General features: G+C 36.4%; 1 protein-coding gene across 4 annotated transcripts in view; it reads left to right on the forward strand.

Annotated features, from left to right (window-relative positions):
- Nucleotides 1-18,479, forward strand: part of CERT1 (ceramide transporter 1) — a 142,896-nt gene that overhangs the window by 3,636 nt on the left and 120,781 nt on the right. For all 4 annotated transcript variants that reach the window (XM_073014674.1, XM_007975712.3, XM_007975706.3 and 1 more), the window contains exon 2: nucleotides 1,896-2,030. In XM_073014674.1, coding sequence (XP_072870775.1) covers nucleotides 1,896-2,030 — 135 coding nt within the window. The remainder of the gene's footprint in view (nucleotides 1-1,895; nucleotides 2,031-18,479) is intronic.

The following is an 18,479-nucleotide window of genomic DNA, read 5'->3' on the forward strand; positions in this document are numbered from 1 at the left end:
AATTATGAAAAACACAGAAGATACTAGAGAAAAGATTAAGTCCTGTAAGGAATACAGGAACTGGGTAATTTGATTGGAATAGTTGAAAATGAGAAGAGGAGGCAAATTTAAGGGTTTACTATGAAGGAAAGATAAGCAGTTTTTGGTGATGGGCTATAAATATTGAGAAGGAACACTTAGGAGTATCTTCTGTGACTATGCTAGGCATTTTCATTATTTTATTCAGCCATCAATCAACAGGCAAAGAAACTGAAGCTTACAAAAGTAACTTGTCAAAACTCTCTTCACGTGAGTTGTAGAGTAGTTGAGCCTGTTTAATCCTGTATACACTAATCTGTTTGTATATCTAATACACAGACTCTGAGCAGAAGTAGCAGTCCCCCCCAAGGAAATAGGAAAATAGGAAGGAAGTACACCTTGTAGAAGTAAATTCAGTTTTGTTGGTAACTATCATTTATTTCAAGCCTGTGTCTAAGTGGTGGTACATCACAAGCGGTTAGAAATAAGGAAGTGGTGATTAGGAGCCACTAGAATGAGTTAAATTGTCAGCTTGGATGAGTTCTCAGAGAGGGGTTGTAATGATGGGGCTTAGAAAAATTAAGAACTGGCTAGGGATGGTGGCTCACCTGTAGTCCCAGCACTTTGGGAGACCAAGGAAGACAGATCGCTTGAGCCCAGGAGTTTGAAACCAGCCTTGGCACCACAGTGAAACCTCATCACTACAAAAAGTTAGCCAGACGTGGGGGCACGCACCTGTAGTCTCAGTCACTTGGGAGGAGGAGGAAGGAAGATTGAGCCCGGGAGGTCACAGTGAGCTGAGATGGTGCCACTGCACGCCGTCCTGAGTGACAGAGTGAGACCCTGTCTCAAAAAAATACAAAATAAAAGAAAATTTAAGAACTGAATAAATCTCAAAAATGCTTAATTAGAGAATAGAAAAAGATTTCTCAGTGGATATAGAGCCTGAGCCAATACAGTATATTTTGGCAATCCATTTTTAATTAGTTTTTGGAATTGGCAGATAGTTTTGAGATTTTTCTATACTTAAAACCCCAGAGCATAGATAAAAACATGCAAAAATAAGTAGTCCTGTAAAGGTTACATTTCTGCCTTTTCCAGTTTATTGTGATCTTCACTGTGCAGCAAGACTTTAGCAACACAGAAACTCTTTTAAGGTGTTGAAGGTAATCCAATATGTTTTTGAAAACCAATTTTATTTTTGTTTTATTACTCTTGAGTTTGAAAAATATATGTTCAGAGAAACTTGGAAAATGAATTGGCCATTTTAAATATTATTCAGTTCTGTAGAGGAGAAGTTAAAGTTGATGCCAACTTACTAAAATTATTGTTTTTATTTTGATATAGTTATGACCATTATAAGTTTTCATATGGGAATAACAACAAAAGTAGAGTTTAGTAATAATTGACTTTATACTTCCGTTGATTTAGAAGGCGTCATGCAGTCTTTGGTGTCAGAAAATGAGAGACTCCATACCTAACTGAACATACTTCTCTGTTGAATATGTTAATTATGACAAGGACCAAAACAAGTATCATGAAGGTACTTAGGAGAGGATGAAAGCACACAGAGAATAAACAATAATTTTAACCAAAATCTGGCTTTTGTTTTATTCTTCAAATGTTAGAAGAAAATAGTATATTTTGTTTCTTAACAGTTTATTTATAATATTGTAAAAATTACTGAAAATCATTATGCAATCTAGAAAATCTCAACTTTTCACTTTCTGTAATCATTTTACTGTTTATGCCTAGAATTAAGTTGGACTTTTCACGTTTTGGTTTTAAAATTACATTGCTGTTTCACAAAGTTTGGATTTCTAAAATACTTCTCTTTTTTGTTTTCTTCTCCCTTCCCTTCCCCTTCCCGCTCCCAGTGGACAAACTATATTCATGGGTGGCAGGATCGTTGGGTAGTTTTGAAAAATAATGCTCTGAGTTACTACAAATCTGAAGACGAAACAGAGTATGGCTGCAGGGGATCCATCTGTCTTAGCAAGGCTGTCATCACAGTAAGTTCCTTTTCTTCTTCATTTAACAAATATTTACTGAGTGTCAGCCACGTACCAGGAACTGTTCTACATGTTCAGGATACATCTGTGAATAAGATAAAGATCCTTGCCCTTGTAGAATATACATTCTAATACTTTTTTCCATAAAAATATTTTACTGTGCTTTTTGCTACATATTGTTATTTTGCATAGACAGGTAGTTTTTATCTAGTGGGTATATCAAACCGGTTTAAGGACTTCAGGGAAAAAAAAAGTTTGAAGGCTTTTTATTTGTTGAGGCTGGGACAGTTACTTTGTAGGTTACTGAAAATTTAAAAATAATACATCTTGTAGGTAATGTTCTAAAATTTTAACTTAAAAAATATAAACTTTTTAACATTGAGCTAATGCCATCTCTTTGTGGAGTTGAGAGAAGCTGTTCTTATATTCCTCACACATGATTTACTATTTGCAGTTTTGGTATCTCTAACGTGGAATAAAAGTCTAAAGATAACTTTTGAAAAACCCTAAGTATAGGCTCCTTGTAACTTTTTATGATTTCCCCTTATATTTTGCAGTTGTGTCACTTTTATCTAATTCAACACCCTTTGAAAGAATAACTCACCTTTGTTGAGTCATTCTACTTAGTTTACATTTTGTTGTTCTTTTTTTGTTTTTTTGTTTTGTTTTTGAGACAGTCTTGCTCTGTCACCCAGGCTGGAGTGCAGTTCCGTGATCTCAGCTCACTGCAACCTCGACCTCCCAGGTTCAAGCAATTCTTCTACCTCAGCCTCCCAAGTAGCTGTGTCTATAGCTGCGTGCCACCACGCCTGGCTAATTTTTGTATTTTTAGTAGAAATGGGGTTTCACTGTGTTGGCCAGGCTGGTCTCAAACTCCTGATCTCAAGTGATCCACCCACCTCAGCCTCCCAAAGTGGTGGGATTACAGGTGTGAGCCACCACGCCCGGCCTACTTAATGTACATTTAACTTATTATATAGAAACAACTGTTTTTTTTTTTGCACTCATAGTCATTAGACATAAATAATGTTTAAGATATGTAAGAACTGTAACAAGTAAACGGGCATAAACAGATTTGGGAACAACCAATGACTTGTTAAGCTTGTAACCCAACTAGTTAGAAATGCCTGATTATACAAAAAATAGCATACTAGTTAAGAATGGTCAGCATGCCATGGGCAAAAAAAAAAAAAAAAAAAAGTGTTGGCTAAGGCCAGATAATTAAATAGAGGTCAGTTAAGGGAGCTATTGTAGTTAAAATCTGAAAATGGGTATGTTAAAACAAAAATACAGATTTTACTAACTCACTCAAAGAGAAGTCACATTTTGTGATAGAATTTATGTGGCTTACAAAAGTTAGAGTATATATATATGTAATACTTCAGATTTCTGTTAATATCTAATCCTAACTTAGCACACGTTTGTTATGCTGTTAGGGAAAATCTTACAGTATTTTTACATTATTTTTTATACATTATTTCCCCCCTTGTATATTCAAAGTTTGAAAACAAAAGTTTAGAATTGAATATCAAATTAGAGAAACACAGAAAAAGTGTTTGGAAGTGTCGATAATGAAACTACTACTCTCTATTCTTAGAGACAATTTTTAGGAAATAGCTTTAACATAAAGGCTCAGTATTTATTTTAATTGGTATGTGGTACATTGTAATGTGTTTAGAAATTGTATCTAGTTTAATATTTTGGGTGTTTTTCTTCTAAGATAGATCATTATTCATGTCAGGGGACAGAATAGTGGATTGAAATGTACCTTGCGATCTTGAAGTGTTTTTCCTTGATCCTCCACTCCCCTTCTTTTGCGTATTATTGGATGTTTATTAGTTTCAATGCTTGGGTGTTTGAAAATGGGGAGGAATTAAATTTTATCTTGATTGTTCCCTAAGTAGTAGTATTCATGTTAGTTTCTGTGGATTTAGATATAGTTATTCTGTCTTGAATTATGGACTATAATAATATTGCCTGGCTTATTTCGAGAAAAGAAAATTTTAAATAAACATTTACATCCATCTTCTCAGGAAGAAAACTGTTACTTTATTGTAAATGATTTTTGTTACACCTATATGTACATGCATAACTTTCATTGTAGTACATAGTAAAAGACATGAGTAGGAATGTGGAACAATTTGAATTCTTTAAAGGAGAGATAATAGAAGTAAAAGTAAAAAGATGAATGAGGCAGCAAAATCTGTGTGGTAGTCTTAGATACAATGAAACAGATGATAGGAAAAAACACAAGCATTTATATTATTGAACTTGAACTTTTCCTTGCCCTGTGGATTCACAGACTCCATGTTACATATTTAAAGTAAATTGAAAATATAACTGAATTCAGTGAACTCAGGATGAAGTTTACAAATTAGAGTGTGTACTTTAGTTAAATAAATAAACGTAATAGTAATATTCCTCATTAAATACTAATAGGCATGCCTTGGCATTTTTTTTCCTTAAATATGGGCTATTGCCTATATCACTTCATATCGGAATACAAAGAATATAAATGTTTAATTTCTTTATATGGCACCCTTATGAAATTGATAACATTCACATACGAAGAAATCTGGGCTTGAAGAGTTGATGTGACTTTACTATAACCATTCATTACTATATTATTTGTTGGTGTATCTTGAGCCCTGAGGCCACATTTCTTGATAGAGCCTAATCCATTTTAAGCGTCTAGCATCTGAGCCCACATTTCTTGATAGAGCCTGATCCATTTTAAGTTCATTCTTAGTTTAATGATTAAATCAGTCTCATAAAAAGAATGTTCTTTAGTTGTGTGATAATAAAGTGGGTGAAATAATTTCAAGGAAGAAAATATGTCTTGAGAGAATTTATTCCTTAATGTGAAAGAATTGACAGTAAGTAGGTGAGAGGAAAAATAGTACTCCCTTACTTTGTGTAAAAAGAGCTATTTGTGTGTAGAATAAGTGTTTGTAGAAAGACAGTTGAATTCTTCAGTTATTATAGCTTGATACTTAGAAGACCCAGCCCCTGCTACAAAATTTGTCACATAGTAGATATTCTGAATATGTTAGTTGTAATTGTTTCAGTTAAAAGCAAATGTTTATAGAAAATTTACACTGTTTACTTTTTAAATTCTATTTTTTAAATAAAGTGCACATGATAAAAATTATAATTCATGGCATTAGTTTAAGAAGTACATGCTGCTTTTTAGTCTTGCACTCAAGGGACAGCCAAACTTAAATTTCTGGTCATCCTTTCAGAAAATGTGTGAGCCTATACAAGGATTTGTTTATATCTTTCATAAATATTTACACAAATGGTATCATAATAAGCGTTTCGTTCTGCACCTTGTTTTAATAAATCTTACACATTAACTATTCTGTTGAATCGTATGGATATATTTATTTGCCTGGTCCTTTTTTTGCACACTTAAATCATGCCAATTTTTATTACAATCGTTATTGAAACAAATATGTACTTTAAAATTTGTTTTTAGTTATTGTCAAATACTCCTTCAAAACAGTACCACTCCTCACTCCTACCAGTAGTGAATGAGTGCCTCTGTTTCTCCCTACCTGCAAGTATTGAGGAATTTGGGTGTTGGCAAATGTTAAAGTATTTGTCAAACTGCTACCTTAAAATGGTATCTTATTATTTTAAATTGCACTTTTTATCCATGAGGTTGAGTAACTTAATAATTTATAGCCATTTTTATTTCTTTTTCCTTTTCCAGTTGCTTATGTACTTTTTTTGGTTTTTCTTTCCTTGTTGGCTTGTGGAAACTCTTCATCTGATAATTAGCCATTTGGCACATTTGTTGCAAATATTTTCCCCCACATTGTCACTTGTCTGTTTCTTCTTTGCTTGTTTTATAGTCTATATTAGGCCCTAGAGAAATCTTAGATTTTTACATACTCTTATTGGCATCTTTTATTATGACTTCTATATTTACTTGTTTAGATAGGTGTTTCTCTGTCAAAGACTCTCTATATACAAATGTAGATATATTTTCATCTAAAATTTATACTTGAATTTTGATTCCTGTGAAAGTTATTTTAGTTTAAGGAGTTTAGTTTAAGGAGTTTAAGGATGTTTTTAATTTTTTTCCACATGACTAATTATGTATCTGGGTAGCATTAATTAAATAACTCATCTTTTTCCAAGTGGTTTGAAACACCACTTTCATCATATGTTACGGTCCCATGTTTATTTAAGGTTGTTTCTGGACTCTCTTTTGGGCATTTGGCTTGTCCTCCTTCTTACCCTCTGTTTAAAATTATGTTGTGAGTATTTCTTCAACCAGTTCCTTAAACTGCTAATGATCCATTGGTGAAAATAAAAGTAATGTATTTGCAGTTAGTAAAATTAAAACAGGTAGAAATTTTTGGTATAATATCTTCAGATAGAATTGGTTTTCCTAAGTTCTGTAGTTTCATGTCTCACCTTAGGCATTTGCCTTTGTGTACCTGATGTCTTGTTGAACTTCTCAAATTACCAAATAAGTAGGATTCCTATTATTCTTATCATAGGCTGGTTTTAGGGAAATTTGCCAGTTTTATGTTTTAATATTTTTAGAAGGAAAACTGAAAGTTAATGAAAATGTTACTGTTGGATTAAAAAAAAAAAATTAAATCCAAATAGTGGTTAGGCAAGTTGGTGGGATAGGGGCTTGCCACAAGAGTGGAAGTTGAAAGATCTTGGAAAAATTAAAGAAACTGATGGAACCCCATCTCTACATCAAAAAATACACAAATCAACTTGGCGTGGTGGTACATACCTGTAGTCTCAGCTACTTTGGAGGCTGAGGTGGGAGGATCAGTTACTTCAGCCTCGCAGTTGGAGCCAAGGTGATGCCACTGCCCTCCAGCCTGGGAGACAGAGTGAGACCCTGTCTCAAAAAAAAATACCCAAAAAACAAAAACCAGACAATGGAGATGTAAAAGCAAGGGAAGGAAGTGTTCAAAATTGAAGAGAACCAGAAAAATAAACATAAATTTTGAAAGTGCCAGATAGTAGTCAGATCTAAAAGGTTTTTGAATGTGGAATTGTAAAATGAGAAATTACATTATGGAAATGAAGTTCAGCAAATTGGATATAACCAAAGATGATTAGTGCCGTAAGTAGTCATTATAAGATCTCCAAATTAGTGAGAAATCCAAGAAGTTGGCCTTTTCTCAAGTGTGCAGTTTTACTATATTGAACTGTATTAGTGAGAACTAAAGGAAAGAGAGGAAGGTATGCAGCAAATAAAAGCACTAGATAAGAAACTAGTTGTTAATTCTCATTGGAGGGGCATTTGTCAGTGAATTTTTAAAGAAATGAGACTCAATCTGCTAAGATTTATGCTTTGAGGAACTCATAATTTATCTGTTTAGCAGTTCATTTGAAAACAATATATTCCATCTTTCAATAACATGTGATTCAGATAATGTAACTCAAATAGCATGAAGTAGAAGGTACTTAAAATATTTGGTAAGAGGTCTTGGAAGAAGAAAAACATGAAAAAGGGCACCTGTTGAAATCTGGGGCTTAGAATGTAGAAATAACTTACAGAAAATTATATAATTTAAATTATATAATTATAAAATGTATTCATTTGCTAGGGTTGCCATAAGAAAGTACCACAAACTGGGTGACTTAAACAACAGAAATTTATTGTTTCACAGTTCCAGAGGCTGGAAATAGGATCAAGGTGTGGGCAGGGTTGGTTCCTTCTGTTGGCGGTGAGGGAGAAGCTGTTTCATGAGTTTCTCCTTACATTTGGTGGTTTGCTGACAATCTTTGGTACTCCATGGCTTGTGGATGCATCACTCCAGTCTCTGCCTGCATGTATACATGGCATTCTTTCTATGTATTTGTCTTTTTCCAGATTTCCCCTATTTATCAGGACACCAGTCATATTGGATTAGGGGCCCAACCTCTACTCCACTGTTATCTCATTCTAACTAATTAAATCCACAATGCTGCTATTTTCAAACAAGGTCACATTCAGAGGTACTGGGAGATAAGACTTGAACATATAATATGATTTTGAGGGGGGCACAGTTCAACCCATAACACAAAGTGTCTGTTAACTCAAGAACCCAAGTCTTTAGATTCCCATCTGTTATTTTATGACATCACTGGGCATAAGAAAATTGTATATGCGGTGCATTTTATTTTGTGTAGGGGTTGCAGGAACATGACTGTTAAATATTTATAAAGCAACTCTTAATTCCGAAGTGTTTAGAACATCATGCATGAGCTATGAAGTCAAATCTGGGTTCAGACCTTAACTGTGTGTATTAGTGCATTCTCATACTGCTATGAAGAAATGCCTGAGACTGGATAATTTATAAAGAAAAGAGATTTAATTGACTCACAGTTCTTCATGGCTGGGGAGGCCTCAGGAAACTTACAATCATGGCAGAAGGCACTTCTTCACAGGGCAGCAGGTGACAGAATGTGAACCAGGCAAAGGGGGACAAGCTCTTTATAAAACCATCACTCCCATGATTCAATTACCTCATAGCAGGTCCCTCCCCCAACACATGGGGATTATGGGAACTACAATTCAAGATGAGATTTGGGTGGGGACGCAGCCAAACTGTATCATTCTGCCACTGGACCCTCCCACATCTCATGTCCTCACATTTCAAAACACAGTCATGCCTTTCCAACAGTCCCCCAAAGTCTCAGCTCATTCCAGCATTAACCCAAAAGTCCAAATCCAAAGTCTCATCTGAGACAAGGCAAGTCCCCTCCACCTGTGAACCTGTGAAATTAAAAGCCAATTAGTTCCTTCTTAGATGCATTGGGGGTACGGGCAGTGGGTAAATACACCCATTCCAAATGGGAGAAATTGGCAGACAGCCAAATCTTAAAGCTCCAAAATGAGCTCCTTTGACTCCATGTCTTACATTCAGGTCACGCTTATGCAAGAGGTGGCTCCCATCGCCTTGGGCAGCTCCGTCCCTGTGGCTTTGCAGAATACAAACCCCCCTCCTGGCTGCTTTCACAGGCTGGCATTGAGTGTCTGCAGCTTTTCCAGGTGCACAGTGCAAGTTATCAGTGGATCTACCATTCTGGGATCTGGAAGAAGGTGGCCCTCTTCTCACAGCTCTGCTAGGTATTGCCCCAGTGAAGATTGTGTGGGGGGAGGCTTCAACCCCACATTTCCCTTCTGTACTGCCCTAGCAGAGGTTCTCCGTGAGGGCACCACTCCTGCAGCAAACTAATGCCTGGACATCCAGGTGTTTCCATACATCCTCTGAAATCTAGGCTGAGGTTCCTAAACCTCAGTTCTTGACTTCTTTAAACTCACAGCCCAACACCATGGGAAAGCCGCCAAGGCTTGGGACTGGCACCCTCTGAAACAATGGCCTGAACTGTCCTCACAGTGGCCTTGACCCCTTTTAGCCACAGCTGGAGCTGAAGCAGCTGGGATACAGGGCACCATGTCCCAAGAATGCACGAAGCAGCAAGGCCCTGGCCCCAGCCCAGGAAACCCATTTTTCCCTCCTAGACCTCCAGGTATTTGATGGGAGGGGCTGCCATGAAGGTCTCTGACATGCCCTGGAGACATTTTCCCCATTGTCTTGATGATAACATTTGGCTCCTTGTTACTTATGCAAATTTTTTCAGTAGGCTTGAATTTCTCCCCAAAAAATGCGTCCTTCTTTTCTGTCACATCAACAGGCTGCAGATTTTCCAAACTTTTATGCTCTGCTTCATCTTGACTGCTTTGCCACCTAGAAATTTCTTCCGCCAGATACCTTAAATCATGTCTTTCAAGCTCAGAGTTCCATAGATCTCTAGGGCAGGAACAAAATGCCACCAGTCTCTTTGCTAAAGTTTAACAAGAGTCACCTTTGCTCCAGTTCCCAACAAGTTCCACATCTCCATCCGAGGCCACCTCAGCCTGGACTTCATTGTCCATATCACTATCAGCATTTTGGTCAAAACCATTCAACAAGTCTCTAGGAAGTTCCAAACTTTCCCACATCTCCCTGTCTTCTGAGCCGTTCAAGTCTCTAGAAAATTCTAAACTTTCTCACATTTTCCTGTGTTCTTCTGAACCTCCAAACTGTTCCAACCTCTGCCTGTTACCCAATTCCAGAGTTGCTTCCACATTTTCAGATATCCTTATAGCAGCACCCCACTCTCTACAGTACCACTTTACTGTATTAGTCTGTTCTCATGCTGCTATGAAAAAATACCTGAGACTGGGTATTTCTTTTTATAGAGAAAAGAGGTTTAATTGACTCACGGTTCTTCTTGGCTGGGGAGGTTCAGGAAACTTAAAATCATGGTGGAAGGCACTTCTCAGGGTGGCAGGAGAAAGAATGAGAGCCAAGCAAAGGGGGAAAAGCCCCTTATAAAACCATCACCTCCATGATTCAATTATCTCCCATGAGGTCCCTTCCACAACACGTGGGGATTATAGGAACTCCAATTCAAGATAAGATTTGGGTGGGGACGTGCCCGAATCATATCACTTTTTACAGCCAAAGGTACGTTTGGCAGATTACTAAATTTCTCTGAGATTTCAGCTTCCTTAACTGATTGAACAAAGGGGATAATATCTAAGTATGGAATGATTATGTAATTAAAAGAACATAAAAAGTACTTTGTACAATTCTTGGCACATAATAGTAGGCTCTCAAATTTATTTTGTGAAATGTTTGTATTGGAAGTAAAGCCTACAGTTAAAAGATTAAAAGGACAGGAGAAATTGTCAGACCCTTTTATCAAAGGGGGACAAAGATGCATTTGACTCATTAGAGCCAGGATATATAGTGTGTCATGTTTGAACAGATTCTCATGCAACTGTGTTCAGAAATTTTCTTCCACCAAACTGTTCTATTTACCAACCTAAAAAAATAGTTAACTCTTTATATGTTTTCTGTGTATTCTAGATATTCTTTTTTTCTTTGTTCTGTTTTTTGTTTTCTACCTTTTTTTGGTTTTCCTTATTCTATGTCTTTTTTTAAAAAAGAAATATGTTGTGCCTTTTAAAAAATCACATTTATTGAGATATAATTTACATACAGTAAAATTCACCCTTTTGAAGTATACAGTTATAGTTTTCACAAATGCATACGGTCATATAGTCATTACCACATCCGTATATAAAATATTTCCATAATCCCAGATAGTTCTCTTCTGCTCCATTATAGTCAGTTACCTCTGTGTCCCCAACCTCTGGTAACCACTGTTCCAGCATATTACATACATGGTATCTTATAGTATGCATCTTTTTGTGTCTGGCTTTTAACTTAACATAATGCTTTTACTACTTATCCATGTTGTTGCTTTTTCTTGTTGCTTTTTCTTGCTGAATACTGTTTCACTATAGAGATGTACCATATTTTGCTTATGCCTTCACCAGTTGATGGATATATGTTTGTTGCCAGTTTTGAGATACAATAAATAAGGCTGCTCTAAACGTGTACATGCAGGTCTTTGCATAAACATATTTTCATTTCTCCTGGGTAAATACCTACCAATGGGATTGCTAGGCTGTAAGGTAAGTATATGTTTAACTTTATAAGAAACTGTGTTTAACTTTGTAAGAAACTGTGAAACTGTTTTCCAAAGTGGCAGTACCAGTTTACCATCTCACTAGCATTGTGTGAGAATTCCATTTGCTTGGCATTTTTGTCAGCATTCGGTATTGTCACTTTTTTTTTTATCTTAACCATTCTAGTAGGTGTGTAGTGATAGCTCATTGTGGTTTCCATTTGCATTTTCCTAATGACTAATGATGTTGCACGTCTTTTCATTTGCTTATCTGTAGCTTTTGTGATGTTTGTTTAAATATCTTGTGTTTGTTGTCTTAATGTTGAGTTATGAGAATTCTTCATATGTATTCTGGATACCATAACTTTTGTCAGGTACATGTTTGGCAAATGTTTTCTCCCAATCTGAGAGACTGATTTTTGTCACTAACACTAAAAACTTATCTACAGTTAAGACCTATGTGAATGTGTATTTTGATGACTTTTTGCCCTGAGTTCTTAACAGCATTATTATTTACTTTTTTTCTATGTTATGTGTATAGACGCAACATTTCTCACTGTTTTTAAATTTTTATTTTTTACGTTGGGTCTACAGTGGCACCCTGTTGTTTAAAGTGACAAAGCCTTAACTTTAAAACTTGCTGACAACTCGTTATGTAGTGCATTCACCAGGGGAGCTGGCATTCCTGTTTAGCTTCCTTGGAGTGAGTGCTGTGTAGGTTTGGTCTTTTTTTTTTTTTTTTTAAATTATGAGATAAGGTCTCACTCTGTTGCCCAGGCTGGAGTGCAGTGGTGTGATCTCGGTACACTGAAGCATCTACCTCCTGGGCCGAAGTGATTCTCCTACCTCAGTCCCCCGGGGTAGCCAAGACTACAGGCATGCGCCACCATGCCTGGCTAATTTTTGTGTGTTTTTTTAGAGATAGGGTTTGACCATATTGCCCAAGCTAGTCTTGCACTTCTGGACTCGAGCAATTTGCCTGCCTCAGCCTCCCAAAGTTCTGGGATTACAGGCATGAGCCACTGCACCTGGTCATGTCTTTATTGAAAGAAGAAAATTGTGGCTGATAAAGAAAGCTGAGCTTTCTCTTGGACTCCAATTTAGAAAATATATATTATCCAACAATTATGTATTTTCAAAATATACTTTCCCTCTAATGAGGATTCACCACTTGAAAAATATTATTTATAAATTCATTATAAGGAACCAAAAGACTGAGAAGCCATGACCGGTTGAATCTTATCTAGATTTTAAGGCAGTCTCTAAAGTGATAATGTCTCGAGGGTGGGAGATAAGAAAGGGTAATGATTCCTGAAAACTTACACATAAACCCAGTTTGATAAAGTAAAGTTGTCTCCTGTTGTGAAAGACATCAGATAGTTTTGCTTGGCTTTTTAAAAGGTAGGAATTTCATCCAGGTACAGGTACATCTAGTTTATCTTCTTCCTTATGAAGAAAAGAAATGGGGCTAAAAACTATTGAAATCCCAAAAGACAGGGTGGACAAGAGAGGAGACTACAGAAGACAGCATTGTAGAAACTGGAAGTGTTCAAGTGCTAAGTGAGTTAGTAAACCTGAGAAACCCAGATCCTAAACTATCAGTTAGGGAAGCTCAAAACTGGATTTACATCATAATTATATAACGTTGTAGCAGTTCTGGATACCTCCTGGAATGGGGTGTTGAGGGTGGAGAGTGTGTAAGGAGGATGAGTTATATGTCAATTTAAGAAACAATCAAATCTCGATATTTCCTCCCCACACTGGACCACTATAGAGAGAATAAAATCGTGGGTCTCTGGTCTTGGAGGGTAGAGGAGTAGGCATCAGATACAATTGAAATCAAGGTATCACATTGAATACAGATTCGGGAAGCAAGCAAACTAGCTACTGAGCCTTACACAACCCTATCCCTCCACTATTCCCCAACTTCCAAACTTTGGCCAACAAACTTTAATCCTCAGGATAGGAGGTTGCTGGGGTCTTTTCTAAGAATCTGACCAGCATAAGAGTTTTGACCTGAAGATAACAATATAGCTTCCCTAACAAGGTAGCCCAGCTGGATTATCCTGTGGTGAAGTCCATTTTTGGTAAACTCGTAAGTACAGCCTTTGGATTTCCAGTCAGAAGATTCCTTACTGTTAAAAATGAGCAGACAGCAAAGGACTATCAGTCATATGAGGAAAGTTTCCAGTATGAAAGAGATCAAGAGAATAAATGCAACACTGGGAAACACATTATTCAGATGTCCAACAAAAATAAAGAAGGAAATTTGTCAGCATTTTTAAAGAGATAAGAGTTTTTGAAATCATGAAAAAGTAAGTATACTATAAAAAAGGAAGAGGTTAAAAAAGAGCTCTTGGAAATTATAAATATGGTAGCAGTGATGAAAAAAATTAGAAGAGTTAGAAGGTAGAATTATAGACATTCCCAGAAAGTAAAGAAAAAGATTTTTGGTTTTTTAAAGGTAGTAAATAGGACATAGGTAAAATTGAGGGAATGATCTAGGAGTTCTAACATCTGAACATAGGAGCTCCTGGCAGAGAGAACAGAGCAGAAAGGGATTATCAGTGAAAGAATTTAAAAAAAATTCACAGAAATAAAGGACAGGAGTTTTACACTGAAAGGGCCAAGCAATCTCCAGTATAATAGATTTTTTAAAAGACTCACGTTAAAGACACATTATGCTGAGTCAGACCACTGGGAAGAAGATCTTGGATGCTTCCAGAGGGAAAAAAACATCACAACAAAGGTTAAGGATTCACAATGACTGTGGTCTTCTCAAAAGCAGTGCTGGAAGCTAAGATACAATGGATCATGCCTACATTCTTCTGAAGAATAATTATTTTCAACAATGAATTATATATACAGCCAGGTCACCAAGCGAGTATAAGGACAGACTGAAAACGTTTTAAAATATAGTCTCAACAAATTTACCTCTTGTTGTTTTAAAAATATTTTATTTTAGAGATGCATATTTACATATCTACAGATGAAATAGTATGTTTAGAATTTGCTTCAGAATAATGCCTTGGGAAGGATATGAATTGATGAGGATGTAGATTTAAAAAAAGAATAACCGTGAGTTAAGAATTGTTGAAGCCAAATAGTGGTAAGAGGGTTCATTATTCTGGGTTTTTTTCATATATGTGAAATTTTTCATAATAAAAAGTAAAACACATCCACAGACACAGACGTCTGTCTTCTGCTGAAAGATGTGCCCCATCAAAACGAGGAAGAATTAAATAAACAAGAGGAAGATGTGATAGAGGTTATTGTACTCAAAGTGTGATCTCCAAGGGCAGTAACATCAGTGTAAACTGTGAACTTGTTAGAAATGCAAATTCTCAGGCCCTGCCCCAGACCTAATGGATCAGAAACCCTGGATATGGAGTCCAGCATTCTGTCTTTAACAAACCCTTCAGATGATTCTGATGTATCCTAAAGTTTGAGAACCACTTTCCTAAAGCAGGAAAAATAGCTTTGCTCGAGTAAAGAATGGATATGACTGGTGTTTTGTATCATCTCATTTTCTTAACTGCTTGCTCTCTGGACTTTGATAGTTGCTCTGGCATCTAAATCAATTGGGTTGTTATACATAAAAAATACTGTATTGTGCTATTGGTTCTAACAATCTCAACAATGGATGTAAAAGTTCAGATTTAAGGAAACTTTTAAGTATAGTGATTGTATCAGAAATAGGAAGAGTTGTGAGGTGAACACATGAACACGCCTTGTACCAACCTGGCTGCTTGTCTGACTGGCACCTTGACATCCTTTGCTGAATTTGCCAATTGAAATTTTTATTAATCTGGAATGCCTTTTCCTCCTGTACTATCAAAAGCCTGTCTTTCCTCCTGGGCTTAACTAAACCACAGCTTTTCAGTGAACCACTTTAGACCTCATTCTCATCTTTGTCTCTACCATCAAATTTTTAAAAAACAGGGCCTAATGCTGTCATCCAGGCTGGAATGCAGTGGTGCAATCATGGCTCACTGCCGCCTTGACCTCCTGGGCTCATGATCTTCCTGTCTCAGCCTCCATAGTAGCTGGGACTATAGGTGCACCACCACACCTGGATTTTTTTTGTTTTTTTTTTGTTTCTTGGTAGAGACAGAGTCTCGCCATGTTGCCCAGACCGGTTTCAAACTCCTCCAGCCTTGGCCTCTCAAACTGCTGGGATTACAGTGTGAGACACTGCACCTGGCCATTATTATCAGATTTTTAAAAATATAAATAAGGACTGAGCAACTGTAACATGCATTGTGCTAGCTATTTTATGTATTATCAGGAAAAAGATGAAAATGGTGAGGGAGAGAGAAATAAAGGTGAGAAGAGCTACAACTGTTTTTCATATCAAACCTTAACTCAAAGAGTTCAGAATGATTTAACTCTTTAATTTGTGGGTTGGCTTCTGAGTAGCTGAAGACAGTGTGGTAGGTGGTAGGTTTGTGGTAAGCAGCATCCCAAAATGTTATCTCCCTAGAAGATATAAAATAACTTCACATCTGTATCATTTCTACATGAAATAACACCTTCAACATTACTTGTAGATAGATAATGCCAAAACTGCAAAATAATCATGTAAGAAAAAGGTAACACACTCCAGTGCAGTGGTCCTACATGTTTTTACCCCATTGCCACAAGAGGACCCTGTGGCAAGGAAAATGAGACCAGGATATGTTCCTTGAGAAGACAGAAGGAGCACTAGTGAGGGAGAGCTGGAAGAACCACGAGAAAGATTAAATCTACCCTTTTTTTTTTTTTTTTTTTGTATTTTCAATGCAAAAAATTAACCAGGCACATCAGAGCAGGATTACAGGAAAAGAATTTCAAAGTATGAGTACTTTAAAGGGCTAGACAGCCATTTAAATGTGATTTAAAGAGACAGACTTCTGAATGTATAACTTCTGGAAGACAGAAAAGGAAAACAGAAGAGTTCTTTGGAAATTGGATGGTCAAGGAAAAATTTTAAAGGCCTGCAAGAAAAAAAGGAACCAAAAAATTAGAAGTCCCACAACCCTTTTGTCTACTGTCAAAACAAAACTCCACTCAGGTATCTAGACTTTGGCAAACAACAGAAAGGAAAAGATGCCATTAAACTAAGGATATTGAAAAAATGCCCCCAAATCACAAAAAAGAAACAAAAGGAAAATGAAATCCTTTCCTTTAGTTTATAAAATTAGAGACAATTTCATACAAATCAACTAAGGAAAATTCCTCTAATCCCATAAAACTGCTTACGAAGCAAATGAAAACTATTAGTATACACTCCAAATAGAACTCAAAGTATACAACCCTTTGGTTTGAAGATAAGAGGAACCACCTTGAGTCAGAAATTCAAAATCAAGAACAAAAATGGGCAAAAACCAGGTGAAAAATGAAAAAAAGAATTGTACTCAAAGAGATGAAAGAAAATGACAATAGATTATCTTAAATGAACAAAAAAAGATACCAGATACTGAAAATAGAGTCAAATGAAAATTTAGTACAGATGTTGAAAGAATAGACAACAACGAAGAGAATGAAAGTAAGATGAAAAGGATCAGAAAAATTACTGAAAATGGAAAACAGACAAGGACTAATTTTCATATTACTAGAGTCTCTGAAGAGGAAAAAAAAAAGTTTTTTTTTTATTATACTTTAAGTTCTGGGATACATGTGCAGAATGTGCAGGTTTGTTACATTAGGTGTACATGTGCCGTGGTAGTTTATTGCAACCATCAACCCGTATATACATCAGATATTTCTCCTAATGCTATCCCTCCCGTTGCTCCCAACCTCCTGACAGGCCCCGGTGTGTGATGCTCCCATCCTTGAGCCCATATGTTCTCATTGTTTACCTCCTACTTATGAGTGAGAACATACGGTGTTTGATTTTCTATTCATGTGTTAGTTTGCTGAGAATGATGGTTTCCAGCTTCATCCATGTCCTTGCAAAGGACACGAACTCATTCTTTTTTATGGCTGCGTAGTATTCCATGGTGTATATGTGCCACATTTTCTTTATCCAGGCTAACATTGATGGGCAATTGCTATTGTGAATAGTGTTGCAATAAACATACTTGTGCATCTGTCTTTATAGTAGAGTGATTAATAGTCCTTTGGGTATATACCCAGTAATGGCATTGCTTTCTAGATCCTTGAGGAATTGCCACGCTGTCTTCCACAGTGGTTACTAATTTACACTCCCACCAGCAGTGTAAAAGCGTTCCTGTTTCTCCACATCCTCTCCAGAATCTGTTGTTTCCTGACTTTTTAATGATCTCCATTCTAACTGGCGTGAGACGGTATCTCATTATGGTTTTGATTTGCGTTTCTCTAATGACCAGTGATGATGAGCTTTTTTTCATGTTTGTTGGCTGCATAAATGTCTTCCCTTGAAAAGTGTGTGTTCATATCCCTTGCCCACTTTTTGATGTTTTTTTTTTTTCTTATAAATTTAAGTTCTTTGTAGATTCTGGATATCAACTCTTTGTCAGATGGGTACATTGTAAAAATTTTCTCCCATTCTGTAAGTTGCCTGTTCACTCTGATAGTAGTTTCTTTTGCTGTGCAGAAGTTCTTTAGTTTAATTAGATCCCGTTTTTCAATTTTGGCTTTTGTTCCCATTGCTTTTGGTGTTTTAGTCATGAAGCCTTTGCCCATGCCTATGTCCTGAATGATATTGCCTAGGTTTTCTTGTAGGGTTTTTATGGTTTTGGGTCTTAGGTTTAAATCTTTAATCCATCTTGAGTTAATTTTTGTATAAGGTGTAAGAATGGGGTCCAGTTTCAGTTTTCTGCATATGGCTAGCCAGTTTTCCCAACACCATTTATTAAATATGGAATCCTTTCCCTATTGCTCATTTTTGTCAGGTTTGTCAAAGATCAGATGTTTGTAAATGTGTGTTGTTATTTCTGAGGCCTCTGTTCTGTTCTGGTCTATATATCTATTTTGTTACCAGTACCATGCTGTTTTGGTTACTGT

Source organism: Chlorocebus sabaeus, chromosome 4 (assembly GCF_047675955.1).
Source record: "Chlorocebus sabaeus isolate Y175 chromosome 4, mChlSab1.0.hap1, whole genome shotgun sequence".
In the NCBI taxonomy this organism is placed as follows: Eukaryota; Metazoa; Chordata; class Mammalia; order Primates; family Cercopithecidae; genus Chlorocebus; species Chlorocebus sabaeus.